Source organism: Mycothermus thermophilus (genome assembly GCF_041956435.1).
Source record: "Mycothermus thermophilus strain CBS 625.91 unplaced genomic scaffold VTJ04scaffold_6, whole genome shotgun sequence".
Lineage (NCBI taxonomy): Eukaryota > Fungi > Ascomycota > Sordariomycetes > Sordariales > Chaetomiaceae > Mycothermus > Mycothermus thermophilus.
This window is the reverse complement of record NW_027191432.1, coordinates 1,737,456-1,756,437: the sequence shown is the minus strand read 5'-3', so window position 1 is coordinate 1,756,437 and position 18,982 is coordinate 1,737,456. Positions and strand designations below refer to the sequence as shown.

Genomic DNA, 18,982 nt, shown 5'->3' with positions numbered 1-18,982 from the left:
AAAATACCTTAAAACCACCTTTTGAGATCTATTCACCTACAATTGCAATCACAACGCTAAGACACACCAAGAAACAAACTTAGACAACTCAACGACCATGTGGCCAGTCTCATTACCTAGTCAAAAGGCAAACTCAACGCAACTACCTCACGCTCAAACTTGATGTGAACCTAAACATCAACCTCCCCTAGAAAACATTGGTAACCAGGCATGCCAAACCCAAACAAACACACCGTAACCGTGGTATAAAAACCCTGTTGATATGCACCCCTTCAAAGAACGTTCAAACGAGATCTGTCCAAAAACACCCAGCATTTATTTCTTCCGGGCCTCGTGGACCAAGGTGATGAGCTTCGGCACAACAGTGGGATCCGAGAGCTGAAAGACGCAGTCATGTCAGCAACTGAGTGATATGGAACGGGTTGGACATTGGTAGGGAGGCAACGTACCGTAGTGATATCGCCAAGCTGGTCCTCCTCGCCGGCGAGAATCTTCCTCAAAATGCGGCGCATGATCTTGCCAGAGCGAGTCTTGGGAAGATCAGGCACGATGTAGACAGCCTTGGGAGCGGCGAATGGGCCAATGCTGCGGCGGACCTGCAGGATGAGGTCCTTGCGCAGGGCATCCGACGATTCATTACCATCCTTGATGGCGACGAAGGCATTGACAGCCTGGCCAGTGAGCTCGTCGGCCACGCCAACCACGGCCGCCTCAGCAACAGAATGGTGCTCAAGCAGGGCAGCCTCAATCTCGGCCGTCGACAGCCGATGGCCACTGACGTTCACGACATCGTCGACACGACCGCGGATCCAGTAGAAACCTTCATGGTCCCGACCGGCACCATCGCCAGTAAACTAAGAGCATGGTTAGTATGACGATGGAGTCATCAAAACTAGGTAGGAACTGTTGCTTACGTAGTAGCCCTTGTACACATTCAGATACGTATCCATGTACCGCTGGTGAGCGCCCCAAACGGTGCGGGCCATGCTCGGCCATGGCTGCTTGAAAGCCAGAACGCCCTCGACGTCGTTGCCGTGGATCTCCTCGCCAGAGACGGGGTCGACGATGGCAGGCTCAATGCCAAAGAAGGGGAGAGATGCAGACCCAGGCTTGGTAGGGGTAACACCGGCGAGGGGGGCAATGACATGGGAACCTGTCTCGGTTTGCCAGTACGTCTGTAATTGAAGAGGTTAGAAATTGCTCATGATGGTTAGGTATCGAGTTGAAAGGAGGTGAAACTCACATCGACGACCTGGGATTCCTCCTTGCCCACGACCTCGAAGTACCACTTCCAGACCTCCGCGGCGATGGGCTCGCCGACGGAACCGAGGACGCGCAGGTGCTTAAAATCGCCGCGAACATGCTCGTCGCCAGCGCGCTTAAGAAGACGCAGGGCGGTCGGGGCGACGTAGAATTGCGTCACGGCATGGCGTTCGATGATGTCCCAGTAGCGCGAGAAATTGGGGTATGCCGGAGTACCTTCGAAGACGACGGTCGAAACACCGAGGAGCAAGGGAGCGTAGACCACGTACGTGTGGCCCGTGATCCAACCGACATCGCCACCGCAGAAGAAGCGATCGCCATCGTGGATATCGAAGACGTACTTGCCGGTGGCAGCAGCGCCCACGAGATAGCCACCCGTCGTATGCATGACACCCTTGGGCTTGCCGGTCGATCCAGAAGTGTACAGCAGGAATAGAGGGTCCTCCGCGTTCATGGGCTCAGGAGCCAAGTACGCGGGCCACTTCTCCACCTCCTCGTGCCACCAGAGGTCACGACCGGGGGTCATGGGGATGTCGGCGCCGGTGCGCTTGAAGACAAGAACGTTTGTGACATCGGGGCACTGACGAAGGGCCTCGTCGACAATCTTCTTGGTTCCGATCAACTTGCCGCCACGCTTGCCCTCGTCACTGGTAATGACGACACGAGAGCGGGCGTCAAGGACGCGGTCGCGGAGGGAGTCAGCCGAGAAACCGGCGAAGACGACGGAGTGGATGGCGCCGATACGGGTGCAAGCCAAGATGGCGATGAGAGCCTCGGGGACCATAGGCATGTAGATGGCGACGGTGTCGCCCTTGCGGACGCCCAACTCTTTGAGAACACGAGCCACCTTGGACACTTGGCGCAGGAGCTCGCCGTAGGTCACGGTCCGGCCGTCGGAGGGCTCGTCGGCCTCGTAGATGATGGCGACGCGATCCGGATCCTTGAAAGCATGGCGGTCGATGCAGTTGTAAGAGGCGTTGAGCTCGCCCTCAAGGAACCAGGCAACGTCTCCTGTCCGGAGCGAGCCAGACCGCACCGTGGTAAAGTCCTTGTGCCATGTCACGAGCTCACGGGCCAGCCTCCCCCAGAACTTCTCGGGCTCTGTGATGGACTCCTTGTACAGCTTCTGATACTCTTCGAGGCCTACACACGATTGGGGTCACGTTAGCAACTTGTCCAAAGGGCACCATTGCGGCACTGCCGGAACTCAGGGGGCAAAGCAGGGGTGTTGCATGCGTGGGTGCGCGGCGGCCCCGGGTCTCGCGATCGTCGCGAGTCGCCGGTCCCGGAGAAGGGGTGGGTCAAGGAGGAACTGGGGATGGCATACCGCTCAGGTGAGGTTTGCTCGGGTGCTCTGTTGCGTTCTGGTCAGCCTCACTGCATCTTCAAACATGCCGTATGCCGTGAAGCCCCCCCGCGGGGAGCATGCTACGGACTTGGGCTTGGCGCACGGCAGAGCGCAGTTTGCGGGCAACCTACTTGCGAGCATCTTCTGCGGGGGATCTAGAGATCGCGAAAGGCGCGGCGTTAGCTTCCCATGTGTCTTGGACTGGGGCCGGGCGCGGGGCACAAAATCCCCACGCGGCGTTCACTCGGAGTCTCGGGGAGTTCCAAAGACAGACGTACGGAATGTGTCGACCTCATGGGCCTCGTGCACCACCGGCGCCTTGGGAGTGCCGTTCGTAGCCATGCTGGCGACTGTATGTGACTGGGAGGGGGATGATGACGGCGTGGTGGCGGGGTAGCAATGCTGGTCTGCTCGGAGCGACGGCAGCAAAGGCGCAAAGAAGATGTGTTGGAGAGCTTCACCAAGCAAGACAGCCGAAGAGTATGGCAGCAGGCGAGACAAGAAAGGGAGGAGAGAGACACGGGAGGCAGAGAAGTCAAGAACACATACTCGGGGGGAAACCGGAGCAGGCGCGGGCTTTTGTATTATGAACGAAAGCGGCAACCACGATGGAGGGGTCCCGCCGGCACGGAGTGTGTACTAGGTACTAGGATTGTGGGCACCCACTTACTTCCGGGGAAGGATGGAGGGATGGATGGGATGGAAATTTTGCCTGGATTGTGCCTGTAACGGTACGAAGCATGGTGTACCTGCTGCGTTGCCGCGTGCTGCAGCCTCCATGTCAATCCATTGGATGTTGCCTCTCAATGGATGGATGGTATCTTGTGGGAGGGATGTTCCGGGCAAGTACGGCCCCCCGGGCTCTCGCGGCCTATGACGGCACAGAGACGGCAGGAGGGCACCCCAGGATAGATCGGCACAGAAGGTGGGGGAGGGGTAAGATGCGGAGGCTAAGGGCATTGCAGGTCGCATGGCTGCTGGGGTCGTTCTTCCCTCCGTCCGATGAGCCCGCCCGGCGCCAAAATGTCGCCATGCTTGGGGCCCGCGGGGCCGGGATCGGGCCCCACGCCAACTGCCACTCAGCACTTTAGGTTTTGACGTGAAACCTCAGCTTTTTTGTCAGCCTCTCGGTCAGGTAGTTCATGTTGAGGTTGTCATTTCCAATGATGGCCCACAACACGTGCATCTTCAGTTTCCAAAGACGGCGACATCTTAGAGTTCATCCCGCAATCCGTATCCACTATCACGTTGTGTTCATCCTGTGTCTCGGCTTCTTGACCACTTTCATGCCGGGGTGTCGGAGATGGAGTTCGGTGTACTTGGTACCTGAAGTCCCTCGTCAACGCAAGTCACTAAACTTAACGTTAATACCCGGTTATCCACATCGTCATCCCGAAGACCCTAGTCCGTCTCGGGTACTAGAGACGGCGTATCAACGACTATTCTGACACTGCCGAGGCCGGCTGTACATGCATTGGGTGGCATCAAGACGCAGCCCATCCGTGACCTGCTAATATTTGTTGGCTTGCTGGTAGTCACTGCTAAGCTTACTCAGTTGAGACAGCCTATTGAACACAGCGCCAACAGACTCCTACGTCTTGTTGGCTGTTACCAACAAGACATACAACGTCCTACCAACCAAACTGAGTGTCAACAAAGAATAGACACACAACAACTCTGCTCAAGCTCAGTTGGCTACCCTTAGGGCGTCTCCACGACAAACCATCCATCCGGCCGAGTTGATGGCGGCAAGACCCGGCATCTCGGTCCACCCGAGTCAACCTAGCGTTGATCTCTCTCTCTCTCCCACAACGTCGGCCCAGGGTACACAGCAGCGTCACGGACAGTGGCGAGGGCTGGAGATTGGTTTCGGTGGCTAATCCTATTGCAGATCCATGACGCAGAAGAGCTGAGACCTTTATGTTTTCCTATTCCCGGACCGCCACACCTTGTCATTTGCCGGACCGAACTCTTGCAGCCAGTCCAACCACGAGCGCGGAGAGTACGGCAAACTGAACTACATCGAGTCATGGGTCTCGTTGCCGGCGAACATTGTCGTCCGCCTTCGGCACCTCGCGGCGCGATATCGCTGTTTGGACGAAAACCAACAACATGGCTGTGTTCTGGACACAATCCGGGGACACAACACGCCCCCCTTGTCTTCCCCACAACATCTCCGCAAACCGCTGAGAGAAATCCGGGGATGGCCGTCCACGCCACCAGTCCAGAGACTTTCATGGTTGAATCTGTTGAGTTTGGGAGAAACTTGTGACATGGCAGCTCGATACCAATGACTCCAACCAGCTGGACTGTGGTCGATCTCTATTTCGACACTTTTAACGCGCTGGACCGGCATATGGCAAAACCCGGCGTTACAATACATACAATGCCACAATTCCATGCCAGCAAGGATGTCCCTCTTCGATCTCATCAGCAGCAAAGCTCAAGCGGGTCCATTCTTGTCTTTCCTTGGCTACAGGACTGTCGCCGCGGTTGCCGTATTGCCGGGTCTTGGGAGTGACTTGACCCTAGTAATATGTTTCCTTTCACTGAAATGACAGTGGCGATGTACGGTGTAGATTGTTTCCGGAGGTACTTGTGTATGTTATTTTGGATTTCTTTCTGCTGATCTATCTTTTTCCCACTCTCTTCCCCGCACCCCACAGATCTCCGCAACATAAGTTCCCTCATCTCCATGGTTAGCACCAAGAGCCACATGTGGTTCTGATGGAGGCCATCAATAATACCTGCTCCTCACACACAGCATGGGAAGTCAAGGATGAACGTGTAGGCAATTTCTGGTGGATAGGCCTCCCAATTTTCCCATTTGGGATTCAGGAATGGAGGGCTTCACCGGTGAGATGGAAGGCAAATCACATATTATCACGACCGTTCATCGCATGTGCCATATGCCTAGGTGGACTTGTACTCCGTCCCGAGTATCCATCGCCTCCCTAGCCGCACATCCACTGACAACCACCGAATACCCCTCCTTCTATCTGTCTTCCTGGAGCAGTTCCGTGGTTTGGGTTCGTGAGCAATATTCGGCCCGCTACTTACGGGGTAAACCGTACCTCACAAGGACACTCTGGTCATACACCTTGTTCACCATACGTGAAGTCAACAGTGGGAAGTATATTACTGAGGTACGTTTAGACTCCAGCAGCGAAGACCACCAAGAATAGACCCCGGACACCACACAAAACAAGGCGGGCGAACTTCTAGGTTACACCATGCTGTCAGCGAGCCGTTGCGCCGATCGGCTGGTTCTGTCCCCGAGTGTGCCCTCGGCTGCAGGTGCCGGCACAGTTAAGTGGCATGTAGAGAGTACTTAGACCCTGGGAAGATTGAGAGGTAAGGGATGCTTGCAGTATCAACTCTACAAAACCTGCTTGGATGTACATGCATTACACCATGGCACATAGACGGACAAAGTAAGTCTACGCATACAATGGCAGCCGGGGAACGAGTCGAGCATAAGAGAAACGCAGGACACCCATTGCCACAGAGCACATCAAACACAACGCATAGACACCCTTTTAAATATGCGGACATCAAATCATTCATTCAACTACCACATAACAGGCAACCGAGGTCGGTCAAGATCGAAGCCTTTTACGTACAGCAAGACGAATCCGTACATACAGGGCGTTGCTCGGGCCAACATACCATCCATCCCCGCCTCTCTTCTTCAGCAACAGCAGCCCGGGGGGACATTATCGTAGTGTGTAAGCGTGAGCACATGTAGTTGTGTTTTTGTCTCTGGTGTTGAACTTTGAAGAAGAGAAACCAAAAAAAGGAGGGGAATAAAAAGATAAAATAAAAAAAAACCCTCGTCTCGCCTCCCACATAAGAAGCAGAACAAGAAAAGAAAATTGTCATCATGAAAAGAAGACGAAAAATAATCCTGCGTGACATCAGACATACAGCTATTTTCGCGCTGTGTCATCGTTTGTTGTGTTTATGGGGGGAATCAATAATAGTGACAAAGCGTAAGGGGGAATCAAAAATATAGGAACAAAAAGAAAAGGAGAAAGGAAAAGAGAAAAACACAAAACAGACAACAAAGGAAACCCAACACATTGTCCAACCCAACCCATCCATCCAACCATCCACTTCATCAGCAGTAGAGCAGCAGATGAAATCAACCTACCGCCCTTCCCAACCTCAGCCCTCCAAGCGTCATGCAGTCATTTGTGCATTCAACCCGCCGGCCTCCTGGTCGGCGATCAACCCCAACAACATCCTCCTTATCGTCTCCCAATCCCATCCCACCTTGGCCACCATTATTCCCATCACCACCACCCCACTAACCACCGTCACAACCATTACAACCAGCACCGCGACCCACCGCCACGGCAGAGAGCAACAGCAACATCCCTAGGCTGCTCCACCCCCACCAACATTATCATCCGTAGCACCAGCACTCGGAGTAGTAGCCCCAATCCAACTGCGGCCGCTGCCCTCCTAAAAGCAGTTCAAACTGCCCTTCTTCTTCTTCTTGTTGATCGTGTTCATCCTCTCCTCGAGGTGCGCGCGCGCAATCTCGGCGTCGCGGCGCTTCCGCCTCTCCTCTTCCACCTGCTGCAGGCTCCACCGGTTGTCGCCGCCGCCACGCTCCTTGAGCTCCTTGAGCTCCTGCTCCAGCTCGCCTGCGCGCCGCCGCCACGCCTCGCACTCGGCGCGGAAGGTGTTCTGCTGCTGCTCCAGGTCCGTGAGCGCCTCTTCCAGCGTGGCGGTAAGCTGCTTCTCGGCCTTGAGCTGCTTCTCGATGAGCTGGATGCGCGCCTCCTGGTCCTCGCGCAGGTGGTGCGACGGGGAGAGCGGGACGCCGCCGATGTCTTTGCTGGGCGGGCGCGGGGTCGGGGAGGTGGTGCCGGGAGTGGAGCCGGAGGAGCCGTTGGGGAGCGGCGGCAGAGGGATGGCGGGTGGCGGAGAGGGAAGGGAGGCGACGCTGGAGGATTTGCGGACCTGCCCGCTGCCGCCGGAGACGGAGTTGGAGCGCTGGGGAGAGCCCGCCTCGGAAAGGACGCTTTCGTATTTGGACTGGAAGGGGAGCTGAAGTTAGTAGGCGAACGAAAAAGGATAAGAGAACAGAAAACCAACGTACCTGAAGAGCAGCGTACTCCTCCCGAATAGTGTCCAGCTCAGTCTGCAGCTTGAGCTTGGCCGCGTTCGCCTCCTCAAGCTGGCGGTCGCGCTCCATCTGGAGCGTCGACAGGCGATTGCTCGCGGCCTGAACCTGGTCGTAGTTGCTCTGCAGCTGGTCCTCGAGCTCCTCCAGCAAGCGCGAGTTCTTCTCGTTCTTGTGCTCGAGGTCCGCCACCTTCTGCTTGACAAGGTCAACCTGGTCGGCGACAGGCACGGGGGACTTGGCCCGGCCGGCCAACTCGGCCGCAAGCACCTCGTTCAGACCGGCGCGAACAGCCTCTAGATCGCGCATGACGGCGTCGTTGATGCTCGTCAGCTCGAGGACGTGGCCCTCGAGCTCGGCGCGCTTCTCCTGCTCCAGGGCGAGCGCCTTCTTCTGGGTCGCGACGAGCTCGTCGATGCGGTCCGCGATGCGCTCGACGCTGACGTCCGCGCCGAGGGCGAACGCCACCTGGGTGGCCACCTTCATCAGGTCCTCGCGGGCCTCGGTGAGGTCGCCCTCGAGGCGCGCGACGCGGTCGGCGTGCTCGGCCTGGAGAGCCTCGACCTGGGCATCCAGATCCTTCTGGGACGATGCGAGCAGCTGCTCGACCTCGGCGGCGTGCTTGGCGCGCAGCTCCTCCAAGCTCTCCTGGGCGGTCTTGACGGCCTGTTCGTGGTCCGCAACGCGGGCCTCCAATTCGGCGACGAGCTGCTTCTGGGCCTCGAGCTCGGTCGTCGCCTGGTCGCGGTCGTGCGCGGCCATCTCGAGGAGCTTCTTGGTGGCCTGGAGCTGCTGCTCGGCCTCGGTGACCTTGGCCTGGTTGTTGTGGATGAGCTCCTTGTACTCGTCGATCTCGCTGCGCAGAAAGTCGATGAGCTTGCGCTGCCGGGCCTCGGCCGCCTCGGTCTCGGGGTCCTTCTGTTGCGCCGCGGCCAGCTGCTCCGTGACGGTCGCGACTTGGGCCTCGAGCTCCTCGATCGTCTTCCGCATCTGGATCTCAGCATCCTGCATGCTTTGGATGGCGGTGCTGTGCCGCTCCTCCCAGCCGGCGAGTTCCGATTCGAGCTCGGCGATCCGCTTCTCGCGCAGCTCGATCTCCGCCGCGGAGTCTTCCTTCGCCGGAGCCTCGACGGCCTTCTCAACTGTGGAAGGCACTTCTTCCTTGGCCTTCTGTTCCGTCTCGACAGGAACCTCGGTAGCCTCCGCAGCAGGAACAGCAGGCTCCTGAGCGACAGGCTCGACGGCACGCGTAGAGTTGGCCTCCACCTTCGGCACATCGCGAGCCTCAACAACCGCCGCCGCCTCGGCAGCAGCCTTCTCAGCGGCGGCAGCTTTCTCCTCGGCAGCCGCAAGGCTCTCCTTATGCTTCTCCAAGGACTGCTGCAACTCGGCCAGCTTTTCCTCCAACTCCCTCTCCCTGGCAGCGTGAGCCTCCTGCATCTCACGAATCTTGGATTCGCTCTGCTCAAGCTGCTCGCGGAGGTTGGCCACCATGGCCATATCCAGTGGTGACGTCGCCTTCAAGCTCGACCTCTCGCGCGTCAGGCCGGAGATGATGTTCATCTTGGTCTCCATCTCCTTCTTCGCCGTCGCCACATCCGCCTCGAGCTCCTGAATCCGCTCCGACCTCGCGTGCAGTTCGTGCATGGCCACATTCAGATTCAGCTCAAAGTTCTGCATCACCTCGGGGTTGTTCTCAAAGTTCTCGGCGGCAATGTTCCGCAGCGACGCGAACGAGCGGTGCGCGCGGTCGATGATCATGACGTTCTGGCTCGACTTGCGGCGGATGACGGGGGCGCTGCCCTTGGGCGACGCGGCCGCCTCGAGGCTGGCCGCTTGCGCCTTGGCCACTTCGGTCTTGAGCTCCTCCACGATGTCAAGCGTCTGCTGGTGCTGCTCCTCGAGCTGTGCGTACCGCTCAGCCAGCTCGCGCTCGGCGACTTCGCGCTCCGCGGCCAGAGCGCGGAGCCTCTGCACTTCGGCAGCGAGGGCTTCTGGGTTGGAGAAATCGCCGGCCACGCCGTTCTCGGTGTCGGACTTGGGCACCGCGGTATCAGCGTCGGAAGCCTCGAGCGGGGTCGCGGGGGTGTCCATGGCCGACGACAGCTCCGTGGAGAGCGACTTCATCGACTGGTGGTTGGTGTCGCTGGCGGAAAGGAAGGAGTGTGGGCGGGTGCCGAGGGGCGAAGCGACGGAGAGCATCGAGTCGCGCGGGCGCGGGGCGGGGTGCCGGGTCTCGTCAACGACATCCTGCAGTTCAGCCAGAGCGCGGAGCGCCTCCTCGTACTTGGCTTGGAGGAGATCCAGCTCGTTGAGCGCAGCCTCGTGCTCAACGCGCAGATCCAGGAGCTCCTGGGTTGTCGTCTCGAGCTTATCAGCGACATATTTGGATTGGGCTGGGGTTGCATACTCGGAGTCGCGGTAGCGGGAGCTCGCCCTCGACCTGGCGGGAACATCAGCAGCAGTGCCTTTGGACGCCGTGCCATCCTCCGCTTCTTCCTCCTCCCTGGTCTCCGGGATTGTTTCCTCAAGCTGGCTGTGGCGGCTGACATGGCTTTGGCTGCGCGAGTGCTCGGCGATGCCACGGCTGGCGGCGCGACGGTGTCCAGCACCATTGGTGAGATTGGCCCGGTCTGGTTCTCCAGGCTGGCCGTCCTGTTGGAGGTTGTCGAGTTCGTAGAGCAGTGAATCCAGCTTGCCGAGGCTGCGCTGGCGCTCAATGACCTGTTCAAGCCGGTCAATCTCGCGCTGCATCAGCTCGGCGTCCTGGTCGGCCTCCGCAAGACGCTCCTCGAGGGTCGAAATATACTCTTCAGCGGTAGCTTCGGCCTCGCGCACGCGGGCAATCTCCTTGCGAAGCTCCATGATGATGGCGGCGTTCTTCTCCTCGCCCGAAGTGTTGGCATCGAGCTTTGCTTCGAGGTCATGCAGGTAGCTCTCGGTGCTCGCCTCGCGTTCCATAAGCTTCTGCAGGCGGGCCTGCAGCTGGTTGTTGATCGTCTCGGTGTATGCGCACCTCGTCTCTTTCTCGAGCAGGTTCCCCTCGGTAATAGCGAGCGTAGCGCGGGTGCTGGCAAGCGAGTGCTCGAGCGATTGGATGGTCCTTTCGTACTCTAGCACGACCTGCTCGACGGCCTGGGCAAAGCTGTTGGAGCGATTGAGGCGCTCGGTGGCGCTGTCGCCAGCGTCGTCGTGGTGATGCTGGCTCTCAGCGATCTCGCGGTCCCGGGCCTTAGCCAGCTCGGCGATCAATTTCGCGTGCCGCTCGCTCAACGCCTTGTAATTTTCCTCTGCGTTGAGCAGGCGGTTCTGCAGTTCGATCTCTCGCTCGCTCAGCCGCTCGGACCTCTCGCCAGGGGCCAGGGGTCGACGATTGTCTCCGCTCCGCTCCGCAGCCCGGATCTGCTCCCGAAGGAATGCCACCTCGGCCTTGAGGCGGTCGATGATGGCCTGCTTGTCACCCTCCTCAACCTGCTGGATGCGCGGCTTGCTCTGGATGGCACGGGCCCGCTGGGCGTATTGCACGGTGTTGAGGGTCTCGCTGAGGTGGAACTCAGCGGGGGTTACGCAAGCAACCATGTACGTGATGGCATTGCCGCCCAGCGAGTCCTGCAGCAGGCGCGTGAGCTTGGAATCGCGGTACGAGACGTGGGCGCCCGGGTTGCGCGACGACAACTGTGAAATGACTTTTCCGAGGGCCGCAAGGCCGCCGTTGATGGAGATACCCTCCTTGGCACGCTCGCCTTGGGCACCCGTGTTCTTGAGACGTTCGCTTCCGGCCAGATCGACAAAGTGCATCTTGCTGTCGGTGCTGACGAGGGCCTCGCCGCCGCCGGTCAGGGCCTCGAGTGGCATGGACAGGCGCTTCTCGGCACCTTGGGCGGTCTGAAGACGGCTCTTGCGCTGGACGAGGTTGAGACTGAACACAGCATGGGAGCGAGATGAGCGGGCGTTGACGGCAGTGGCGTCGGTTTGGCGCAGCGTCGAGCCTTGTGCCAGCACGTTCATGAGATCCTCCACCGAGTTTACCTCAACCTGGCGTAGACCGGTGAGTATGATGTTGCCCTTGGTGTCCTCGCGGATGGTGACGGTGGGACGCTCATGCGGCGGGATATGGTCGGGAATCAAGAGATCTCTCAACTGCTCGTTGTAGATTTCAACGTACGACGCGCGCAGGGTCCAGTTCTTCTCGCCCTTGGCGAAACTGGCCGGCTGCGTCGAGTACCGGGAAGGCGTCCGAAGCTGAGACATGGAGTTGCGGTTGGGGTTCCCCTTGGGACCCTCGAGCTTTTCGAAGAGGGCGGTTGCGGCGCGCGGAATGACACCCATGGCTTCGGGGTTGGTCTGGTCCAGGGGCCCCGAGGTACCCATGGTGTACGACTTACCGGCGCCGGATTGGCCGTAGGCGAGGATAGACACATTGTAGCCCTGTGTGAAGGCATTGATACAGTCTTCGAGGTACTCCCAAATGCCGGCTTGGTCGACTTCGGGCGAAAAGACGCGGTCAAAGACAAAAAGTTTGCGGCCTTGAGGTGAGTCAATAGCAAGAGTCGTCGGCGATTGCACATGGACCATAGATCGCTGGAAACGCTGTGGGATGAGCTCATATCCCGGGTCGGTAGGTTTTAACGGCGGGCGGACGCGGATGGCTTTTGCGGTGAGTAGGAGGGAAGAGAGTTAGCGGCAGATTACATAGCAAAGGACTGGAGTCCAGGATCGGCCTGGGCTCAGCTGCACTCACCGACTTTGACGGCAGTTTTCGCGTCCTCGTCGGACGCCCTGCTCCTGCTCATTCGGCTGCTGCTCCTTGGGGCCGGGCGGATCATGGCGCTCAGCGGCCGTGGAGGCACAGTCGCGGTCGGGGGAGAACCGGGTGGTGAGGTCGCCATGTTGACGGCTTGCGGCAGCAAAGGCGCGCCGGCCTGGTATTAATCAGGGGGAAGAGGAGTCGGCGACTGGCGCCGGCGTAGTGGGACCGGCTAGGTCGGATCGCGTCTTGTTCTGGCGGCGCAGTTCAGTGTTGACTGTGCCGTGTCGGGAATGGCGATGAGAAGATGCACAGGGTTGATCGTGGAACGGCGAACAGCCGCGACAGACGGGACGAACCGCTCTGCTTCTTCTGCTCGTCGATGCGACTGCTGCTGGACGGTGCTTTAGGTGTCGGATGAGGAAGCCAAACAACAGCCGGACCCGCCCCTCGTGCAAAGTAAAACAAGAAAGTGGTAAAAATAAAACAAAAATAGGTCGAATGAAACCGCCGCAGAGACAGGAAGAGACAGGCAGAGACGCGCAGGCAGAGACAAGTTTGACCCCGCGGGTCGGGATTATGCTCTGGTCGCACACGGCAGCGGCATATGCTCGCACCCAGAGACGGGAGGATAAGGTTTGGGCTCTCTCCTGACGCGGGTTATTTTTTTGGTTTGGGTTTGGGGGGTTGGTTCAGGAAGTGAGTGAGCGAGCGTCGGGTCGAAGTGTTTCCTCGTCCTCTCTGTCCATCCGCGAGGAAACCTGAGCTGTTTGGCCCAATTGGGAAGCCCCCCTTGTTTATTTGATTGCGCCCGACCAGGGGGTTGCAGCGCAAATTCGTCTGCAGCGACGCGCTCCCCTGAACTGCAACTGAAGAAGATGCGATGCGATGCGCTAACTGGGCCAAACGCCAACAAACTGGGCGACGGCCGATAAAACAAAACTTGTGACGTTACTCTGTGGTTTCGGGTCTGTTTGTCGGTTTTGTCTATTTTCGACGCATCCCTCGTCTGTTTCTACGCATAAAAAATCCAACATGATTCCTAATTCGAGCCAACTTCATCCCATCCTTCTGTTTGTTTCGAGGTACATATCTGGACAACACCGCCCGTCGACGTGGGATGCCTTGGATGGGGGGAGCTCCAGTCCAATGGCAACCTGCAACTCGGCCTCTTATTGCTTCTGTCACACAAAAACTTTTGAGAGCGGGGAGAGGAAAAAAGAAAACTGCAAGACACGCAGGGAGCTACTAAAAGAGCCTTCTAGCCAACCGTCGAGAGACATTGCAGCCATACTGCGGCCACAGAGCACACAAGATGTACCTGTTCGTCCAGTCCAAGTCCAAAAAGACCTCGAAGGGGGCAAAGGGATGAACGAGGACACCACCAGGAACATCACCAGGAACAGGCCATCCATCTCATCCCATCCTATCCTCGCATCCACACCAGGGTCCATGCATGCAGCCTTTGGGGGGTCGGCGTTGGCTGAAGCGATTGGTTGGCTGAGGGATTTGGGTTAGGCTCGTGGCCAGTGCGCACCCGCCTTTCCATCAGGTGCAGCAAGCAGTCGGAACAATCGCCGACGTTCTTCCATGATCGAAGGGAACAAAGAGGTCCCGCCAGGTCCCGTTCCCCAGACGGACGCCGACGAGGATCCATCTTTGACCTCCACTTGGCTCCAGCTCCAGACTCCCGGTGACATACGTCCCGGTCTGGCCTGGTCTGGCCGTTTTACACTAAGTATTGTGTATACTCCATACCTCTCCTGCGACCCTTCACCAAGCCGCTGGACAGCCTGAACGACGTAATTATACCTCCCGAATAACTACGGAGGAATCACAAGAACGCTGTGCAACGTCATGTTGTGTGCTTGGGGACCATGGATTCTTCATCAATAGCATCTGCTGTGTGCCCCTCTCTCATTTTCCGTCGCCGATTGCAACGCCATGCCGATGATCTGCCATTCTATTCTTCCTGCTCGTCGCCGACGCGGGGTTGAGCGGTCATGCCAAAGCGATCGGCGCTAGGTCAACCGCCGTTGGAAGTATCTCCCGCCGCCACCTGTGCCCGTGATAGGCTGTGGTGAGGCTCTTGAAGTACGGTCAAAGAAGGGAGGTAGCTTTGGGTGGTGGAGGGTGCATGACGCAGAGCTGTACGCCTTGACCTCCTTCCTGTGATGAAACCCACTCCTCCCGCTTGCTCGACGACGGCCCTGTCGCCCTGTGCGGATCCCGAAGCACGGCTTTTCGAGAACAGCTGGAGCAGAAGCGGCGCTGGGCCGTCCCTCTTCTCCATGCACTGGCGCTGCGAGCGGGCAGACGCAGCCAGCTAAGGTGGCTCGCCGCCTCCGAGTTCTGCATGTCACCACCATTGTCGTACATACCTTACATACTCCGTACAGGATGGCTATAATTCCGGGAGCAGGACTGCCTGGTTAGGTGATCAGACTTCCCCTCGTTGAGCCCAAAAACATTTGCTGTTCGGCGCCGCTCGCCCAAAAAAGAAGGCATCCGGCAGATGGCTTCCAAAAGCAGCCCGATGGCGTCGACGGCTCGCAACTATATGCGTCTCATAGCACACCTTCCGAGCCCCTCAACCCCTCCAACGCTTCAGATTCCATGAACAGCATAGTATTCCAGGGAGAGCCCGGTTCCATGCCGTGGTGCATTGGAGGATTGCGTGGCAGAATGAAAATTGAATGAAGCATGGGGCAAGTAACGGTAGAAACGGCCAACGGCGGACCATCCGTGGAGGAGTTGTGCTTCCGGAGAGGTCTGAGCGGCCGGGCTCGAAATGGCGTTGTGATGGAAGCGGCCGAGAGGAAGGCCGAAAAGAGGAGACGAAGTGCTGAAAGTGGAGAGTAGAGGTCCCAACACACCGTCACACCGAGGCAGACACAGTATCGAGTGCGAAATGACAGCGCTTCAATACTGTAACGTCACAGGCCGAGGCAGGTGCCAAACAGCCCGAGCCGGCCCAGCCAGGCCTGCGGGTGCCTGAGCCCCACATCCCGCTCCCGTCAAAAATGCATCACGTGCCGTTGCGTTTGTTTCGCGCACCTGCAGGCGCGTCACACACCCGATAACCCGTGTTTGCATCGACGACGGGACCAGGGTACAGTAGCCATGGCGACAGGGACGAACGTCAACAAATAAGTCTCCCATGTGCCAAAAAGCAACAACACAAAGAAACCCGCTATGCCTGAAGTCATTTCGCTGCTCTCATCCTCGGACCGAGGCTCGCCGTCTCCTCTGCCGAAAAGAACAAGACCCTTCTCACCAAAACCGGCGACGACAGTGGCAAGGTCCGGAGGGTTGGGCCCCGCCCAGACATCTAGATTCAATTCCAATCCGAGGGTCTCAGTACAGAGAGATGATGATATTTGGACCTTCTCCGACGATGACGACATTACCGCTCCGCCCAGCCGCGGCCTCCAGAGCCAATCAGTCAGTGCTCCTTCGCCGAAACGACGCCGGTTGGATTACGACATAGAATCCATATCCAGCAGTTTGCGTCTTCCGGGAAGGTCGAGCCCATTCACGACCAAGAGTCCATCCAGGGTCCCGGACACACGAGCCGGGAACATTCAGATCAAGGCCACCGCACCCGTGATTGTCCTTGACGACATTGACTCCTTCACATCAAGTCCCCCCCGCCGATCCGTACTTCCTTCACGGCCGGCGGCTTCATGGGATCCCATATCAAGCTCAGCACGTCTTCCGGCTCCCCCTAATGATGGACCGTCGAACTCTTCACACTCCATTCGGAGGACTCAGTCAGCCGTTGTTAATGTGGAAAGTTCTGATCGTGGGGATTCCGACGATGATGACTTCCCAGACATTGCGGATCTGACCTCGTTAAAGCATAAGATTGCTGTCCTAACAAACCCGCCTCCGAGGCTACCTGCCTCGCAGCCAACAAGGAAGACAACGTCCAACGGGACAAGGCAGCCAACCTCAACAGCTCCGAAAAAGACAGCCGAGGAGAAGGAAAGAGAGCGAGAGGAAAGGGAAAGGCAGGGGGAGGAAAAGGCTGCGGCAAGGGAGTCGGAAAAGGAGCGCAAGAGGCTCGAAAAGGAGCGGGCCAAACATGAAAAGGTGCAGGAAAAAGCTCGGGCTGCGGCCCTGGCTGAGGTCAACAAGCTCCGCACCGACAAGAAGGTCTCAACCCCGGAAATGATCGTCGACCTACCAAGCACTCTCGACGCAGGCGTACGGATCCAAACCGAAACTCTGCTTCGAGAGCTAGAAGTGACATCAACCATCTGGTCAAGTCCCGTCGACAACGTCGTCCGATGGCGCCGCAAGGTCCGTGCCCGGTTCAACGACGAGCTTGGTTACTGGGAGCCCATCCCAGAAACCATCGAGCGTGAGAACTATGCCATGGTGGTGGTGACAGCAACCGACTTCGTCGAGCTTGCTGTCGGCGGCGGTAGTGACGAACGCCAGCCATTCACCCTTGAGGCCCACGCTCTACTCATGAAACAACACTTCCCTAACGACAGTATCATCTATCTCATCGAAGGTCTCGAGCCCTGGCTGCGAAGAAACCGCAACCTCCGCAACCGCCAGTTTGTCTCCGCCGTGCGCAGTGGCCTCGAGCAACAGCAACAACCGGACAACGCCCTCCCACCAGCCAGCTCCCAACGCCGCCGCCGCCCCGCCGCCAACCCGCAAACCTACATCGACGAAGACCTCATCGACCAAGCCCTCCTCCAACTCCAGCTCCTCCACAACTTCCTCATCCACCACACCGCCGCCCCCATCGAAACCGCCCGCTGGCTGACCATTTTCACCCAGCACATCAGCACCGTCCCCTACCGCCGGCAGCGCGACGCGTCCACCGACGCGGCTGGCGTCGGCTTCTGCATGGAATCGGGCCAGGTCCGGGCTGGCGACTCCCCGCGCGATACGTACATCCGTGTCCTGCAGGAGATTGGCCGCGTCACGGCGCCTGTGGCGTACGGACTGGCGAACGAGTTTCCGACGCTTCCCAGGTTGGTCAAAGCGCTGGAAGCGGGCGGACCGTTGGCGATTGAGGGGGTGAGGAGAGGAGTGAATAAGGAGGGAGATGTTGGCGAGAGGACGGTGGGGCAAGCGGTGAGCAGGAGGATGTGGAAGATCTTCTTGGGGAGGGATGAGGGGAGTCTGGATATTTAAGGGGTAGATGGATATGTTTGGTGGGCTATGGGGTGGTGGGGAGGGTTGTTCACGTATGCGTACTGCCTACCTTGATTCCATTGTATGGGATAGAAGTGGATGGGGGATAGAAGGGACAGATGGCATTGACGGGGATATGGGACATGATCACTTACATGATGTCACATGCACTCATCCATGAGTGTTAAACTGTTCACGCAACTTTGAGGGTTTATTCTATCAAGAGCTTAGATAGGAGTGGCAGCAATGCAATTACAATACATATACTGGACTAAACACCCTTGCTTGGTCTTGCACACAGAGAAACACAAACTACGAGAGAGCATATAGAGATGCACACACAGATCCACAAATCGAGAAAACACAGGCTTAATCCAATTGATGCTAGCCTCTCGGATGTCACTTTACTCCGTAGCCATGAATCAGACAAATCCTCCTCAAGTCTTGATAAGTACCTACCCGGCACCTTTACGACAATACGGGCAGCATCACAGCAAGCACCCATAGTAAGACACCCTACGATATGTCAATAACATCACGTAAACGATCAGTCAATGGACCAAAAGGAAAGGCAAAATTTACAGAAAATTACAGATGCAACAGAGGACAGTTCAAGTTTACAGAGCCTACAAGATTCACATCCATGAATAAACATTGATCACACATGACATGGCATTCACAGGGCACAGTTGCAATATCTCAATCATCATGACACAGATAATGCTTCAGGTCGGCATGTTGATTCCTTTCCACTAGCTACCTATTTTACAACCATCATGAACAAACCAATGTAAGTAAAAGACTCACTTACCATGATATAAGCTTGGGCAAAACAGAGGTCGATAATACAATCTCTCCTAACACTACGATTACTACTAATATGCTTTACCAAAACGTTTCCTCGCGCATCGCATCACATTCACATAAGACAAATTCAAGCTTACACATGATATAACAAACTGAGATCTATACTATCTAGACTTTTACAGCTTACTTAGTAAGTTGCACTTAAGTCCCTGCAAAGGCAGAGATACAGGACAGAGTACTTCACAACAGAGTTGGCACTTTAATGCAGGATAAAACTAATTTCATAAGTACTTACCTGAGTTTACAGCTACTGAATGTCAGTGACACCAAAACAAGAAGAGAAAATGATGACACAAAAGAAAAATTTGATCACATGTCGCATGGCATTCACAGAGCACAGGCACAAAGTTTACAATTTTTACTTTCTTTTTTCTTTTTTTTTTTAAAAAAAATAATATTTTCTATGTACAATATAAAACCCCCAAATTGAGGGCCACAGGACGAATTTCGCTATATCTCTCTCTCT

The 18,982-nt window shown here is 57.1% G+C and overlaps 6 protein-coding genes across 6 annotated transcripts; 3 read left to right on the top strand and 3 right to left on the bottom strand.

Moving 5' to 3' along the window:
* Positions 1-315: 315 nt before the first annotated feature.
* Positions 316-2,953, bottom strand: VTJ04DRAFT_9057 (uncharacterized protein; the record flags this gene model as incomplete). The annotated part of the gene is made up of 7 exons (XM_069367562.1): positions 316-378; positions 450-854; positions 915-1,175; positions 1,244-2,406; positions 2,591-2,617; positions 2,743-2,766; positions 2,890-2,953. The coding sequence occupies 7 exons, from the start codon at positions 2,951-2,953 to the stop codon at positions 316-318; spliced, it is 2,007 nt and encodes a 668-aa protein (XP_069215878.1).
* Positions 2,954-3,444: 491 nt separating this feature from the next.
* On the top strand, positions 3,445-3,702 carry VTJ04DRAFT_9056 (uncharacterized protein; the record flags this gene model as incomplete). Its single annotated transcript, XM_069367561.1, has 1 exon — positions 3,445-3,702. The coding sequence occupies one exon, from the start codon at positions 3,445-3,447 to the stop codon at positions 3,700-3,702; it is 258 nt and encodes an 85-aa protein (XP_069215877.1).
* A 2,792-nt stretch (positions 3,703-6,494) lies between these two features.
* On the top strand, positions 6,495-6,995 carry VTJ04DRAFT_9055 (uncharacterized protein; the record flags this gene model as incomplete). The annotated part of the gene is made up of 2 exons (XM_069367560.1): positions 6,495-6,561; positions 6,637-6,995. 2 exons carry the CDS (start codon positions 6,495-6,497, stop codon positions 6,993-6,995), a joined length of 426 nt encoding a protein of 141 aa, XP_069215876.1.
* Positions 6,996-7,078: 83 nt separating this feature from the next.
* On the bottom strand, positions 7,079-12,634 carry VTJ04DRAFT_9054 (uncharacterized protein; the record flags this gene model as incomplete). Its single annotated transcript, XM_069367559.1, has 3 exons — positions 7,079-7,657; positions 7,722-12,394; positions 12,487-12,634. 3 exons carry the CDS (start codon positions 12,632-12,634, stop codon positions 7,079-7,081), a joined length of 5,400 nt encoding a protein of 1,799 aa, XP_069215875.1.
* Positions 12,635-12,677: 43 nt separating this feature from the next.
* On the bottom strand, positions 12,678-14,785 carry VTJ04DRAFT_9053 (uncharacterized protein; the record flags this gene model as incomplete). The annotated part of the gene is made up of 2 exons (XM_069367558.1): positions 12,678-13,142; positions 14,678-14,785. 2 exons carry the CDS (start codon positions 14,783-14,785, stop codon positions 12,678-12,680), a joined length of 573 nt encoding a protein of 190 aa, XP_069215874.1.
* Positions 14,786-15,889: 1,104 nt separating this feature from the next.
* VTJ04DRAFT_9052 (uncharacterized protein) lies at positions 15,890-17,649 on the top strand (the record flags this gene model as incomplete). The annotated part of the gene is made up of 2 exons (XM_069367557.1): positions 15,890-15,936; positions 16,050-17,649. The coding sequence occupies 2 exons, from the start codon at positions 15,890-15,892 to the stop codon at positions 17,647-17,649; spliced, it is 1,647 nt and encodes a 548-aa protein (XP_069215873.1).
* Between the last annotated feature and the right edge of the window lie 1,333 nt (positions 17,650-18,982).